Source organism: Cibotium barometz, chromosome 42 (assembly GCF_041138505.1).
Source record: "Cibotium barometz isolate CiBa-2024 chromosome 42, ASM4113850v1, whole genome shotgun sequence".
Taxonomy (NCBI): domain Eukaryota; kingdom Viridiplantae; phylum Streptophyta; class Polypodiopsida; order Cyatheales; family Cibotiaceae; genus Cibotium; species Cibotium barometz.
The window spans coordinates 35,764,671-35,781,397 of NC_141087.1; the positions used below are offsets into that span (position 1 = coordinate 35,764,671).

A 16,727-nucleotide genomic window follows, 5' to 3' on the forward strand; every position below is an offset into this window, starting at 1 on the left:
CAGATCATCTTTTTTGAGAGAGAGAGAGAGAGAGAGAGAAAACCCGTAACCCAATGTAACCTGCCCCAACAGAGTAAAACCACCTCTGAGCCACCGATGATGTAGGCCATGTGGTAGATGTATGTGTGAGCACTTTAGTCAAGGTCACGGGCACTTGTAGTAGCCTTGGACACATAGAGAGAAAGAGTGTCAAGGACTATGAGTTTAGGGACTTGAGGCACTGGTCGCGGACTATCAAGTAAGAGGGAAACTTGGTATAGGGTCCAGGTGTGCTAGGAGTATTCACTTGAGGGGAGGTGTTGAAATATACAAGTGAATAGGGTGTGTGTGGGATCAAGCCCTTGGCAAGAGGCTGTAAAAGAGAATCTGTAAATGTGAGAGAACCTATGAAAAGGTGAAAAGTATCTACTGGGAGAGAATAAAGGGTAGCATGAGGAGATTTAGGAGGTGTGGAGATATTTTGGGAGAGGTGGAGAGAATCAAGGAGAAATCAGTGGGATTGGATGCTTGGATGCTTGGATGTAAACTATATAAATTGAGGCATTGGCCTAATGAGAATTTGCTAGTTTTTGATTATCCATGTCTACATTAAACTGTCAATTAATTTGCTCACTAATTACGTCTTAATTTACTCACTAATTACATCTTAATTATCATCTAATCTCTTTGTTAATGATGTTGATTCTAGCATTTGATCCACCATAGCTCATCACATTGCTGCAAATTTAATACCATGGTGTAGTGAGTGGGATTGATTATACTTTTGTTGAGAAGAGAGGGAGTATGAGAGACAATGAGAGGAAAGGGATGCCATACATAGCCTAGATCTTCATCTCTTTGATGTCCAATGTCCACATTTAGCTTGGATATTTGTTTGAAAGTCTCTTTGATGTCCGACGTCGTCCACGTTGTGAATATGAGTGGCCCAGACCCGCCTTCGGTGGGTTGATTACCCTTCTCTCTGGCTCCTTTTTATTTTTCCCACCTCTTTAACTCTCTCTCTCTCTCTCTCTCTCTCTCTCTCTCTCTCTCTCTAGCTCTGTCTAACTCTTTCTCTACCTCACTCTCATTCACTCACTCTCTATAACTCTCTCCACCTCACGCTCTCTCTAACTCTCTCTCTCTCTCTCTCTCTCAATCTCTCTCTCCACCTCACTCACTCACTCACTCTCTCTCTCTCTTTCTTAATCTCTCTTACTCTGCGTACTGTCTCTATTTCTCTCGAACTGACCAACTTTCTCTAAAACACACACACACACACTCTCTCTCTCTCTCTCACACACACACACACTCACTCTCTCTATTTCTCTCTTTTTAACTCTCTCCAATATTCTCTCTTTAACTCTCTCAATCTTTCTTGCTTTCTCTAACTCTCTCTCTCTCTCTCTCTCTAACACTCAATCTTTCTTACTCTCTCTTTAACTTGCTCTCTTTGCCTTTCTCTAACTCACTCTTTTTAACTCTCTTTACCTCACTCTCTCTCTAACTCTCTTTATTTCTCTCGAACTAGGCAACTCTCTATAACACACACTCTCTTTCTAACTCTTTACACACACACACACACACACACACACACTCTCTCTCTCTCTCTCTCTTTAAGACTCACTTTCTTTATCTTTTTCTAACTCACTCTAGTCTAACTCTCTTGTAACTCTTTCTCTACCTCAATACTTACTCTCTTCAACTCTCTCCCTCCCCCGCTCTCTCTTGAGTCTCTATATATAATTCTCCCTCCCTCTATTGTGAATATTTTGAACGAGGCCAAATCCTAGTCTTAGACTCTAAGGGACGTTTAAATTTGGAAAGTCAAATCAAAGGTCGGAACTTCGTGAGTTGTTTCACACTTGAGTGCAGGAGGTTACATACATTGGACTTTTCTCACCTACTAATGGCTAGGAGCCTAGCAGCATAGGTACTAACTGCTAGGTACTAGATGGAAGAGATCCGAGACCGAGTAATAGCTTAATTATTAGCGTGTGCATGAGAATGAGATGAGGGTTTGGCAGCCCGACAACTAACGCCCAGCTTTGGTTGGGTATTCAAGTTCCCACTACTTGTGAATATAAGCTTGAAGGGGTCTTCGCAACCCACCATTGTGGAGAACCTTTGTTTGCCACAGATTCTAAGCTACCTGGTGCTAATTAATAGTTAACGACAAGGTTACGTTTAGAGGCTTCGGCCACAAGCTAAGGCTATCCCCCCCTTGCCCCCTTCCCTCTTTGTTGCTAACATTATTGAATGAATCAGTTATGCTCGCAGTGTGTCTGGCTCCCTGCGTTGCTTCGTCTTCGTCGGTTACTTTGTCAACCACCTTCCCCTCAGACCCCCCTCCCCACTTCTGTCCAATATTGACTTCTTAAGCTCTCTCTCTCTCTCTCTCTCTCTCTCTCTCCCATTTTTGATCTTCCTAGTTTTCATTAGCTCCTCTCCATCACCATGGTTTTCCCCCCCCATAGTTGTTCTCCTCCTCTTCCTTCTCAACCCTTCTGGAGATTCAACACAATGGCATTTTCAAGCACTATTGAGAGCTGTGGAGATGACTTGCAGGTTGCAATGGGGAGGTGCAAGGATTTCTTGAGCCCCTTGGCCTCTAACGCTAGTGAGCATTCCAGCCAGAACGTGAGTGAAGTTGCTTTCCAAAGGCTTAGCCCCCACAGTGGGGAGAGCTACAACAACTCTTCCATGAAGTTTCTGGGCGCTAAAAGAGAGTTAATTGAAGGGGGCTTCATTGTACAACAGATTAGTGCAAGTGAAGAGGAGAACTCGGGCTTGAAGGAGATGGATAGCAGTGTGCAGTCTCGGCTTTGTGCGCGTGGGCACTGGAAGCCTTCGGAAGATGGCAAGCTCAAGGAGTTGGTGGCTCTCTATGGACCGCAGAACTGGAACCTCATTGCAGAGAAGCTAGAGGGCAGATCAGGTACTAATCATGTTTGTGTTTGATCTCATGCGAGTTGCTCCTTCAAATTGTAATTGTTGTTGTGTGTGGTTATATGTGGCCCTAATAAGAGGGATTTAGTCTAATTATTTATGTTGCGAGCTCTGGTTAATGAGCTGTATGTAATGGGATGTTATAATTGGTGAGGTAATTGGACAAGTGCTGGAAATAGCTGCATGTTTTGTTTGTTTGTTGGTAATGTTGTAGATGTTATTGGATTGTGGAGTATCTTTAAATTTTGAGGGTTTGATTCTACAGTACGTTGGGCTAATTTTGGTAGAAGGTAATCCAATTGTGTCTAGTTACAGGCCAATTGCTAACTATATTATAGGTATTGATCGGTCGAATTGGCGTATAATTAGGGGCTCATAATTTGGGACAAGGCGTTTGATTTAATTGCATAAAGATTGGGTAATTGCATGGGCAAATTGCTGCATTTTTGGTGCAGTAACGGTGAGGGTGAAGTAGTGAAATTTGGTGTTTCAATGTGAATGCAGGTAAGAGCTGCAGGTTGAGGTGGTTCAATCAGTTGGACCCGAGGATCAACAGGAGGCCGTTTAGTGAGGAAGAGGAGGAGAGGCTACTAGCGGCGCATGGTGTGTATGGGAACAAGTGGGCGATGATAGCCAGGATGTTCCCCGGCCGGACGGACAACGCAGTGAAGAACCACTGGCACGTGATCATGGCCCGGAAGTGCAGACGGCAGCAGTCGCGGCCTCCTCATCAGAAGAGAAGCAGGATCGCCCCCATCAACTCTGCCGAGCCCGACCACATGATAATCGTTAATCCCCCTCTCCATCATCATCATCATCATAATCCCTTAGTTAACAACGTCATTAAAGCCGAGATCAACGAGCCCTTCGCTAGCCATTATCCCAGCTGCATTACCAGCTTAAATGCAGCAAGCTCTGCGCCGGCCCCGGTTGCTTCTGGTAAGCCTCTTTTGAACTATTTGCCTGCATCGCTATTATCATAAACGTCCCTTAATAACAGTTTTCCATTGACTTGCTGCGATTTGCGTCTCTAATTGCAGGGCCGGCGCTCATGTATTCTCGCAACAGCACACCTGCAGCAGAGACTGCAGTTGGCGGTGATAATCATTCTAGCCCTAATGCTTCCTCTTTATCAACAAATACTACATCATCGTCAACAGCAACAAGGTGGTTCTTGGGCTCCTTAGATGCAACCGATCAGCCGAAGCCAAGCATGGCTATGCAGCAAAACCAGCCAGCATTCATAGATTTCCTAGGTGTAGGAGTTAGTTGAATGCTAATCTCTCAGCCACACACGCTATGTACACCTTGGTATATGCATGCATGATGCGCTCATGTGGTATACATGCTCTCATCTCAAGTACATGATGCTCTTCCCCTATCATCACTAAGTTTACACTTCGTAATACTGCGTGGGCTGAAAAAGAGAGCATGTATTTTGAATAGTTGAGAGAGATGAGGGAGTAGAGAGCAAGGAGACCAGATCTCCTCGACTACACTAACTTTTCTTTTGTCTATAAAAACATCATTCTCTAAGGTTTTCTAGGAGCTTTTTCGTTGAATAAGAAAGGCTTTTGTAACTTGTCGTGCTCGAGGTAGTGTAGTAAGGTAGCTGTTTGTACATTGTCCTCTAAAAATGCAGTCTCTAACTAGTAGCTTTTGGAAATTTTCTATTACCGGTGTAGCTTCTAATCAAGACCCATCTTAAAGAGGTCGTGAATTTGAGCCTTTATACCTTACGGTTGTGTGTGAAAGTGGTGTAGCTTGTAGCTTCGCCACATTGCCTAGAAAGGAGGCTGTTTTTTTTAAAAAGTACTACGATCGAAATCTCAAGCTACTACTTTCACACCTTAAAGTGGCAATGTACTGAAGCTAGAAGCTACACCACTTTCACACACAACCCTACGGTGTCAAGGCTCAAACCCAAGACCTCTTGGTTAGGATGGGTCTTGATTAGAAGCTACGCAACTTTCACACCTTAAAGTGGCTTTGCAGCCGAGCTAGAAGGTACACTACTTTCACACACACACCTATTGTGTCAAGGCTCAAACCGAAGACCTCTCGGTTAGAATGGGTTTTGATTAGAAGCTACACTACTTTCATGCACAATTTTAAGGTGTGACCCTACAAGAGATGGGGAGCATAGCCGCGTGAAGAGGAGAGAGCAGAGAGAGACGTGACCCGGGTAGGTGCACATGGTGTACACTTACAATACGCTTCATTCTTTGGCTATAAGCTTCCGACAAGCTTTCTTCTTCTCCTTTCCTATTTTCACAAGCATAAGCTCTCTCCTCTTTGCAAGCCAAAGCCCTCTCACTAAGCCTCCCTCTCCTCACAACGAAAAGGTCTCTCCCCACAGTCATCACAAGTAAGCCTCTCCTTTCAAGGAAGGTAAAAGGTCTCTCTCCACAAGGAAAAGGTCTCTCTCCAGAGCTCTCGCAAACCCCACAGCCCTCGCAAGTAAGCCTCTCCTTTCAAGAAAGGTAAAAGTTCTCTCTCCACAACGAAAAGGTCTCTCCACAGCCCTCACAAGTAAGCCTCTCCTCTCCTCACAAGGAAAAGGTGTCTTCCCACAGCCCTCACAAATATGGTTTTCCATTGCGTTATGCACATCGTTTTTTTAAAAAAATATATTGGATTGAATGCATGCATAACAAAATAAATCACCTAATTCTTACTAATCTTTTCTCTTGTGGTTAGGTTAACATAATTCATTCTTGAAGCTCTCTCAAGTGATGGTAGCTTCTTGCAAGCATTAGAGGTAAAGCACCTTTCTCTCATTCATGTTTTCATAGGACTTTCGGGTGTTGGGGATTAAAAAAAAAAAATCTTGTCTGAAGCTTATGTATGCAATAAAGAATGTATGCATAGGCAAAGGCTTTATGCATTAAGGTTTTGTCATGTTTTATCCATGCATAAAACTCAAGAAAGGCTTAATGCATAAAGCTTTTGCTTATGCAGGCATGTTTTCTTAAAGCATTCATACATATGCTTCAAACAAGAATGTTTTCAAGAAAAAGAAGCTTGCACTTGGAGGAGCTATGAAAACATGTATGAGAGAAAGGTGCTTATGCCTAATGCTTGTAAGAAGGTATTGTTGCTTGAGGGAACTTCAAGTAGCCAAAAAATGATTTATCTTAACCTAACCACAAGAGAAGAGAGTCGTAAGATTAGGTGATTTATTTTGTTATGCATGTGTATTCAATTCAATAAATTAAAAAAAACATGTAGAGTAATGTAATACTTTACCTTCCTTGAAAAGAGAGGCTTAATGAGGAGGGCTTTTAGCTTGTAAGGAGGAGAGAACTTTTGCTTGTGAAAAGAGGAGAGGAGAACAAGAAAGCTTATGGGAAGCTTGTAGCCAAAAAATGAAATTGTCATAACCTAGTTCACAAGAGAATAGATTAGTAAGAATTATGTGATTTATTTTGTTATATAGATGCATTCAATCTATAATAGATTTAAAAAAACATGAGTTATGAAAAGTCTTACGTTTCTTGGAAGCAGAGGCTTTCTTGTGAGGCTTATGGGGAGAGGCCTTTTTCTTGTGAAGACAGGAGAAACTTAGTGAGGAGGGTTTTTGGCTTGCAAGGAGAAGAGAGCTTATGCTCGTGAAAAGAGGAGAGAAAAAGAAAGCTTGTGGGAAGGGCAAGGAGAAGGGTATCATAATAAGGAGAAAGGGCTAGGACGAGGGCATCATAGCAAGGAGAAGGGAGTCATGGCAAGGGACAAGGGAGTAGGGTACCATGGCTAGGGTTTGCAACAACAACAAGAATTGAGTTGCAAGGAGAAAATGAGATATTAAGTGGCATCGGACACGGGATTTGAAAACCTAAAATTGCAATATGCGATTATAGTCGCATAACCGCAGGTGGCTATAGCTACGACTATAGTTGCATACTGTAATTTTAGGGTTTCAAAGTCCATGCGCGGTGCCTACATATATCTCATCTTTTGATGCAGTTAGAGCCATGCTTATAGTTGCGTACTGTGATTACGTCCTCTCACTACTCTTACCCTTGCGTAGCTATGCTCTCTTGTAGCATACATGGCTATACTCGCAGCTACGCATGCAGCTATAGTTGTGTAATAGTTGCGTGCAGCTATAGCCATGCACTGTAAATTGTGTGCACCTTGCGTACTTGTTCAGGTCACTTCTCTCCACTCTTCATGCGGTTATGCTCTCCATCTCTTGTAGTAATTAGATGAGCCTCTTGGTTAGGATGAGTCATGATGAGCTGAGCTACTTGAACTTGTACTCCATGTGATTGTAACAACAAGATGTCATTGCCATCAAACTAGTTGCAAAATACAAAAATGCATGTAGAGTGCATAGCAAGTGCATGAGAAGTTTAGAACTCGCTCTAAGTCATTTTTCTCAATCCAAGTCTCATTCAAATTAGAAGTTGAAGTAGTACTAGACGTGCTTATAGAAGTGCTCTGGAAGTAATTTTTTTTTCAGAGAGCTACCTATGCAGATGTACAGTTGCATTTTTTGCACATGCAACTGCATTTTCTGCATAGGCAGCACTCTGGTTTAAGGTTTTGCTTACTTGTACATAGACGAATCAAGATCAGCAAAGATATCAACATAAAAACTTAAATTAAAGATAGATATGCACAAAAAGATTTACGAACACACTTTGAATATTCATTAAAGAAGATGAGAAATTACATTTTATATCCAAAAATTTATCCATACATGATTGTAACCACATAAGGTTTGAATAAAAACATAGATACATAAAGAAGATAGAAAATTTTATCTTATATCCAAGAAGTTGTTCATACATGATGGAAGCTACATGAGGCTTGAAAAAGAAACATAGTTGCATAAACCAAAACTATACATGAAAAAAAACTAGCGGGCAACTACTTGGAAAACTAGCGGGCGACTACTCGGAGGAGTCATCACTGTTCGAGTCATCTTGTCTTTCTTGTCCACCTTGTGCTTACACAAAATGAAGATATATATAAATAAAAATAGAAAGTATTATAAAGATCGAAACATATTTTGTAAATAAAAATAAAAAGTATTATCTGCATTGGTGTTCTCTTTGCTCGATAATATTGTTCGTCGGAGATGATCCTTTCATCATGAAGGTAATCCCATGTATCTCCTCTACTATGGTGACGATGGTATTAGCCAGTTTCTGCTGGGGTAGGATCTTTACCCATAATGTCACGCTACATCACAAGACAAACATTATAACATAACTCAAATAGAGAGAATACAAAGAAAAGACATGAAGTTGCACTATACATACAAACTCGATCTCCCATGATGCACGACCTCCAGATCCGAAGTGCGACGATTCATGTCGCTCCATTTGTATTCGTCGCGCTTCTCTTTGTTGCTGGTTCACTACTCCTTTTAAGAGCTCCTTCTTGGCTTTCTTTCACTCGCCCTTATGAGCAGTACATGGCTTACGGTGTCCATTTTGATCGGTATCTATTCGGACTTTCTCCTCCTTTGTATGTCTCCTTACTAGAGAACTTCTATTTTTTAACTATGTCTTTGATTTTGTGTCGCGTCCATCTACTGTTAAACATTTGGTTGTGAGGATTAGGATACTTCTTGTGGATAGCTTTAATGCAATCATCTACTAAGCTCTCCCTTTGCTGCTTAAAATGTATAAAGGAGTCTTTATAGTGTGCAAAAACTACTTGGCGCAAGTAGTTTACCATCTCCTTCCCACGAGTCATCAACTATGCCACCACCCACATCTATGATATCATAATATGATATATCACCATGATGTGGTGGTGACTTTGAAGCAGGGATTTCATTAACGTCTTCACAATTTCGTGATCACGTTAACAAAACTTGTTATTAACATATTAAAACTTGTGATCACATTGTATATTCACATGACCTGAGCAATGACATGCTAAAACCTACTAGTCCCGTAACCCCATCGGGTTTTTTTGTTTCCTGGTGGGTCCGTTGGGAAACAAAAGAAACCCGGTGGGGTTCTGTCATGTTTATAAACATTGCCCGACACTCATCATGCAACTTTTGGGGAGATAGTCCTTGTTTGGGGGCATGATATCTCTCCTCAAAGTACTTGTAGAGCTCTCGAGTTGCTAGAAGTGTCCTCTTGGGAAGAACATCCTTATCTTACAGGCTGTCATCTTTCCTTGTAGGCACTCCTAAGGCTATTGAGCCACTCGTCCTTAGTTCTTTGAATTGGGGGCAGGGTGTGGTTCGTAGCTAATACTTGCAGAGATTTAGGGACAAAGTTGGAGTCATTCAGCTTTGCATTTAAGCTACGTAGGTAATCTACCTCATTCTGCTTTATGAATGGTTTGATGGAGCCAAGAGTCCTACTTAGGGGCTTGTATTGGTTCTTGATACTTGATATAGTTTAGAGTAAACAAGGGTCTATTGTCCTATACTAGAGTATTGGACAAGCATAGATCTTTGATTTTCTTTGTGAATGTTAGAGAAGGTCTATTGTCCTATACTAGAGTATTGGGCAAGCATAGATCTTTGATTGTGTAAAGTATCCTTAATTGGGTACAAAAGGAATCCTTCATTGGGGGTGCAATGTGCATTGTATGCATGCTATCAATTATATGTATCTTAATCTTAGAACACACATTTATAAAGGTTTAGCAAGGATTAATATTTATGGTTAAGTATCCAAATAAAATAATTCATGGTCTAAAAACTTTCAGTCATCCTTTGTATTTAGCATGAATCGTCATGGATATCTTTATTTTCTAAAGTTAAAACGATAAACTACGTATATGATGATCATCCTTCATTGGGGGTGCAATGTGCATTGTATGCATGCTATCAATTATATGTATCTTAATCTTAGAACACACATTCATGCATTCGTCTTGTCGTGATGCTAAAGGTTTAGCAAGGATTAATATTTATGGTTATGTAAGTATCAAATAAAATAATTCATGGTTTAAAAACTTTCAGTCATCCTTGTAAAGGTTTAGCAAGGATTAATATTTATGGTTATGTAAGTACCAAATAAAATAATTCATGGTTTAAAAACTTTCAGTCATCCTTTGCATTTAGCATGAATCGTCATGGATATCTTTATTTTCTAAAGTTAAAACAATCAACTACGTATATGATGATCATCCTTCATTGGGGGTGCAATGTGCATTGTATGCATGCTATCAATTGAGTATCAATTATATGTATCTTAATCTTAGAACACACATTCATGCATTCGTCTTGTCGTGATGCTAAAGGTTTAGCAAGGATTAATATTTATGGTTATGTAAGTATCCAAATTAAATAATTCATGGTTTAAAAACTTTAAGTCGTCCTCTGCATTTAGCATGAATCGTCATGGATATCTTTATTTTCTAAAGTTAAAATAATAAACTACGTATATGATGATCTTTTGAGTTTGTGAACACGTTAATGAAATCTTCTCATTGTAAAAACTGATTGTAGAAATTATCCTATGTTAGGCATTTTTCTGAAAGGCGTTTTTGGCTTGTGTACATATGGGATGCGTGGTATGCAATAAAGCTTTGCCCTGGAATGCCTTGGTAGATGTACAGACTAGATGGTTTTGCTGTAGGCTTGTTACAGGTTTGTCCAAAGTGTGCTTTGCTGGAGGTGGTATCAGCCATTTGGTAGCTCTGAATGTGTACGCATTCAAAATGGAACTGGGCACTCGTAAGTATCTCGAAGGTGTGTGGAAAGCATGGACAATGAAAGATAAAGGGACTGGTGTTGCCTTGAGCTTTGGTGTGAAAAGGGAGTGATGATGGTCATCTTTTTGGCCTTGGAAAAAAATAAAAAATGATAACTACGTGGCTAACTTATTGAGAGCCACATGGCTGTTATATCTTGATGCCAGCGCTACTGCCAGCGGGTGCTTTGGAACGTTGGCGAAGCATGAGAGTCGGTAGGAAAAGGAAGGGTGGCTGCCTCGTGTAAAGAGCGCGCTGCCCTGGTCATTCTGAAGGGGCCGCCTAGGAGACAGAGCACTGGTGGTGTGTGGCAAGAGGCAGCCCGAAACGCCCTGGAGCGGACAGAGTGGACCGCCTGTAGGGAAGGTGGCCGTCGTGTAGAGACTCGGAGGTTTCTCGGGCGCTGATAGGTGCACACACAGGTGAGTGCGCAGGCCAGAGGAGCAGCTGTCTGCATGAAAAGAGGACAGGCTGGCGAGCACTGATGGCAATGGACTGGTGGCTGGAGTTGGGGTGGCGATGACGTGTACAGACCACCCTTGGAGCAGTTGAAGCCGGCAGCGAGTGGGCGCAGCCGCAGGTCTGCCAACAGAGGTGCAAGAGGGTCGTCGAAGAGCAGCTGGGGCACAGCGCGAAGGCAGGCAAGAGGAAGCCGCCTTGAGTACAAGAAGCCGGGCTGGTGTAGCGACGGGCAGCCTTCGACAGTGAGAGGTGCTGCGGCTGGTGACTGGAGCGACTAAAGGCAAGACAAGGCTAGCGGCTGTGGGCGATTGGAGACGTCGACATAGAGGTCCAGTCGGTGATTGGAGTAGTGGCGCAGAGGAGAGAAGAGAGTGCAGAGCTAAGAGACTGTTGGGTTTTTTATGTGTGGCAAGCGAGAGCGTGGAGTCGCCTTCTGGCAGAGACAAAGAAGGGAGAGGTAGTAGGCGCTTGGAGATAAAGAGGACGCCTTGCTGTGATTCTGTAGAGCTGTAGCAAAGGCAGCCGCCTTGTATGAGTTGGCGTGGAGGCTGGTGAAGAGCAAAGGAGTCGCCTCTGGCAACTGTGAGACTAGGGGTTGGTGCAGCTACCTGCGGAGACAGAGAGTCTTTCAGGTTTGGGTGGCCTTGTTTGTTTGTGTGTGGTGAAGGCTGTAGCTGAAGGTGATTGTGGCTGCTGCTGAAGATAAGGTGGCAACGTCGCGACAGGCTTGAAGTGTAGAGGCAAGCCGAGTTGAGCTAGCTGATTTGTGAAAGAGGGATCTTCTTTTTTGCATTATTTGTGGATAAGTGTGCGGGTTTTCATTATCTTGTGGAATACAGGGTTTTTGAGGTATCTCTGTGTGGTGTTTTGAGAGATCTCTATTTCCAGCATCGTGCTGGTGGTGCCCCTTGTGTTTGTTGTGTCTTCCAAGGCTGCTGGGTAGGTAGCTATAGAGGCATTTCTTCTTTTCCCAGCCTCCCGATAGTTTTTTGGTGCCCCCCACCACTGAGGATCTTTCTTCAGGTCCCTTCAGTTTACAGGTTGCAACCATGGCGTTTGCTTATCCTGAATTTCATGGTGATAAGAATGAGGATGTAGAGGATTTCCTGGAGCAAATGGAGGCAGCATGTATTACCAACCATGTGGATAATCGGGATCAAATTTTAAGGCTTTCCAGATCTTTTTGAAGGGCACAGCGGGTACATGGGTTCGAGAGTTTGAAGCAAAAAGAACGATTGGTAGCTCATCTCGAATGATGATGGTGAAAAACCTGAGAGAAGCCCTTACAAAAAGGAGTTTCAGAGAAGAGAAGATCCCAATGACATTTGGCAGGAGCTCCAGCAATAGCTGAAGCAAGGTGAACGCCAGAGTGTGGCAAGTTATGTTACAATTTTCAGTGAGCTATGGACAAGATGGTGTTTAGCTCTTGAAACAAAAGTTTCCCCCATGTTTGTGAAGAAGAAGCAATTCATAGCAGGTTTGAAGCAAAGTTTGTTGGTAAAAGTGGACTTGAAGCAACCTTCTACTTATGAAGAGGCGGTGAGGATTGCGGAAGAGAGAGAATGGAAGCTGAAGAAAATGGCGGATTATGGGATGATCAAGAAGGACGAAGTGGTCAAGAATGGTTGTCTTGATGTGAATATGGTCCAGGTTGATTTTGTGCAACAAACACCTACTTTGTACCAACAAATTGGCAGGGGAATGTACCAGGTAAATCCTAAGGTAGTCGCCAAGGATTTTGGGCAGTTTAATGAGAGCACTGTGAAGTCTATAGCGGTCGATGCTATGCCAGCTTATGGTTATGAGAATTACCAGATTTTTGATAATGTTTCCACTAGTCAGGGTGTGTTAAGTGATGTTATTTATGCTTCTAAAGTTCAAGCAGAGAAAATACTTGCAGAGAATAAGGTTTTGCCAATCATAGGAAGGGATTTAGATGTCAACAGATGCTTCTCTTGGCTTAAAGAGCCAGTTCAGGAACCTAAGGTGGATAGGGGAGAGACAGAAGATGGTCTGCAAGAAGAGGATGGAGTGGAAGAGCAAGTAGACGAAGAGATTGAAGGAGGTGGACTGCAAATGGAGGATCTAGCACGATTTGACACGAGGGGTGAGACAAGGGAAAATCTTGAGCCTGAATAAGAACCAAGGGTGGTTGGCAATGAGGAAGTAGAGGACAAGATGATGCTTGAAGCACCTTCGGAAATGAGTCTCTCTTCCGAAGAGGACAGTGGAAGTGGAAAGCTGGTCACGGATGATCCGGTGAGTGAGAGCAATACTTATCTGCTGGATTTTGGGAATTTTCTTATTGAAAATGGTTGAAGAAGAACTAATGCTTGAGCAACCCGGCATGTGGGAGCCAGAGTCAGGTGAATTTGGGGTTATGAGGTCTGGGAATGCTATGCTGGAAAAAGACGGAAATTTTTCCACAACAGTGAATGCTTATGAGCCAGGTAATCAAAGGCCCAAGGATTTGGGTTGTAAAATGTTAATGCATATGTTTTTAACTGTGGCTGTGCAGTGGGCAAGTGAGGCCCAAGTATGTTTGGGATTGACCCAAGGAGAAAAAGATGTGGATGAGGGTTATGCAGACCCAATTTTTGGTGATGCTAAGAGTGTGCATGAAGAGGATAGTCAGAATGGTGTGATGCCATTAGTTTTGAATGAAAGGAACTCCCAATTGGTATATCACCTAGAAGAAATAGATGGGCAGGCGTGTATAATTGGAAGAGACATGCAACAGTGGCCTTTTGACCTTGAAGGCTGACAGTTATGGATACTAACTGCTAGGACATGAATGTCCTGCAGGCTAGGTGGTTGGCAAAGTATGTTAGGCATTTTTCTGAAAGGCGTTTTCGGCTTGTGTACATATGGGATGCGTGGTATGCAATAAAGCTTTGCCCTGGAATGCCTTGGCAGATGTACAGACTAGATGGTTTTGCTGTAGGCTTGTTTTACAGGTTTGTCCAAAGTGTGCTTTGCTGGAGGTGGTATCAGCCATTTGGTAGCTCTGAATGTGTACGCATCCAAAATGGAACTGGGCACTCGTAAGTATCTCGAAGGTGTGTGGAAAGCATGGACAATGAAAGATAAAGGGGCCGGTGTTGCCTTGAGCTTTGGTGTGAAAAGGGAGTGATGATGGCCATCTTTTTGGCCTTGGGAAAAAATAAAAAACGATAACTACGTGGCTAACTTATTGAGAGCCACATGGCTATTATATCTTGATGCCAGCAGTGCTGCCAGCAGGTGCTTTGGAAAGTTGGCAAAGCATGAGAGTCGGCAGGAAAAGGAAGGGTGGCCGCCTCGTGTAAAGAGCGCGGCCCTGGTCATTCTGAAGGGGTCGCCTAGGAGACAGAGCACTGGTGGTGTGTGGCAAGAGGCAGCCGGAAACGCCCTGGAGCGGACAGAGTGGACCGCCTGTAGGGAAGGTGGCCGTCGTGTAGAGACTCGGGGGTTTCTCGGGCACTGATAGGTGCACACAGGTGAGTGCGCAGGCCAGAGGAGCAGCTGTCTGCGTGAAAAGAGGACGGGCTGGCGGGCACTGATGGCAATGGACTGGTGGCTGGAGTCGGGGTGGCGATGACGTGTAGAGGCCGGCCTTGGAGCAGCTGAAGCCGGCAGCGAGTGGGCGCAGCCGCAGGTCTGCAACAGAGAGGCGCAAGAGGGTCGTCGAAGAGCAGCTGGGGCACAGTGTGAAGGCAGGCAAGAGGAAGCCGCCTTGAGTACAAGAAGCCGGGCTGGTGTAGCGACGGGCAGCCTTCGACAGTGAGAGGTGCTACGGTTGGTGACTGGAGCGACTAAAGGCAAGACAAGGCTAGCGGCTGCTGCGGACGATTGGAGACGCTGACATACAGGTCCAGCCGGTGATTGGAGTAGTGGCGCAGAGGAGAGAGAGTGTAGAGCTAAGAGACTGCTGGGTTTTTCATGTGTGGCTAGCGAGAGCGTGGAGTCACCTTCTGGCAGAGACAAAGAAGGGAGAGGTAGTAGCCGCCTGGATATAAAGAGGATGCCTTGCTGTGATTCTGTAGAGCTGTAGAAAAGGCAGCTGCCTTGGATGAGTTGGCATGGAGGCTAGTGAAGAGCAAAGGAGCCGCCTCTGGCAACTGTGAGACTAGGGATTGGTGCAATTGCTGCGGAGACAGAGGGTCTTTCATGTTTGGGTGGCCTTGTTTGTTTGTGTGGTGAAGGCTGTAGCTGAAGGTGATTGTGGCTGCTGCGAAGATAAGGTGGCAACATCGACAGGCTTGAAGTGTAGAGGCAAGCCGAGTGGAGCCAGCTGATTTGTGAAAGAGGGATCTTCTTTTTTGCATTATTTGTGGATAAGTGTGCGGGTTTTCATTATCTTGTGGAATACAGGGTTTTTGAGGTATCTCTGTGTGGTGTTTTGAGAGATTTCTGTTTTTAGCATCGTGTTGGTGGTGCCCCTTGTGTTTGTTGTGTCTTCCAAGGCTACTGGGTAGGTAGCTATAGAGGCATTTCTTCTGTTCCCAGCCTCCCGACACCCTGCATATTAGAACTATGGATGAAATTCTCCGTATACGAATGTTGACATTGGAAATAACAACAGCTATGGTAATGTCCAAAATCAGAGTGTATGAAAGATCACGCCCGATGAAGCTGTAGAGATGTCAAATTGGTCTAGACAGTAGAACTGTGGGTGCAATCTCTGAGAAGGTAGACAGAATGAGCATGTCAAATCTTGGTCCTACGGAGCTTAATGGTGTTGGCACATTTTCTCCTTTCACCTCCACTGGTATGTTCTCATAAGCATCAAAGTGGACGACGTGCATATCTACTGTATCTGCTTTGACCGCAATATTTGGCTCACTAGGATTTAGAATTGACATGCTGATTCTGCCCATTGCCTAACTTCGGCTGTAACCTTCATACAAACTCTAATTGCGGGCATTACCATAGTTGTTATTTCCAATGTTAGCATTCATATATGGAGAGTTTCGTCCATAGTTATGATTGCAAGTCTCATTGTTTTTGTAGTCAGACCTTGCAAGATAGTTTCGAAGTAGTTTTGTGTTATGTGATGATCTTTTGTGTTTGTCAAGATAGTTTCGAAGTAGTTTGTTTGCTGATGTATGTTTTGAAATACGTGAGTGACTTTGTTGTTTTTTCATTTATGTATTCATTGTTATATGCTTGCTTGAATAGGTTATTTGAGATGGAGGACAATGTTGGATCCAGTGATATCTCCAATAGATTCTAAATTTCAAATAGTAGGAAAAAAAAGGCACCTAGGATAGAGTGGCAATATGCAATTAAAGTCGGTGCATTCATAGATTGGGAGTGTAAGCTATGCCACGCAGTAAAATCAGGTGGGGCACCTCGACTAAGAGAAACACTTTTTAGGCGGAGCGAAGAAAAAGTCATGTACCCACCCCTCTGCACCTGCAGTGGCTAAACGCATAAGAGAAGAAATTCAAAAGAAAGATGCAAGAAAACATTATACTCCTACCGTTAATGTATCAAGGCAGCAAGAACACTGTTGTTCTATTCATCAAACTCCGGCTACATCGCCCGCTTGTACTCCGAACGTCAATGTGCAACCAGAAAGTAATCTACCCAGTGCATCTTCCTGCAAGCGGAACTTTGACGTAGGAAATATACCCATGCGTTAAACTTCATTGCAAGAAAGCCTACGTCAAGGTCGGCTCGAT

General features: G+C 43.4%; 1 protein-coding gene across 1 annotated transcript; it reads left to right on the forward strand.

The window, feature by feature from the left end:
* Positions 1–2,220: 2,220 nt before the first annotated feature.
* Positions 2,221–4,353, forward strand: LOC147614432 (transcription factor MYB117-like). The gene is made up of 3 exons (XM_086780452.1): positions 2,221–2,917; positions 3,433–3,867; positions 3,969–4,353. Exons 1-3 carry the CDS (start codon positions 2,437–2,439, stop codon positions 4,199–4,201), a joined length of 1,149 nt encoding a protein of 382 aa, XP_086636578.1. The 5' UTR covers positions 2,221–2,436; the 3' UTR covers positions 4,202–4,353.
* The last annotated feature ends 12,374 nt before the right edge of the window (positions 4,354–16,727 follow it).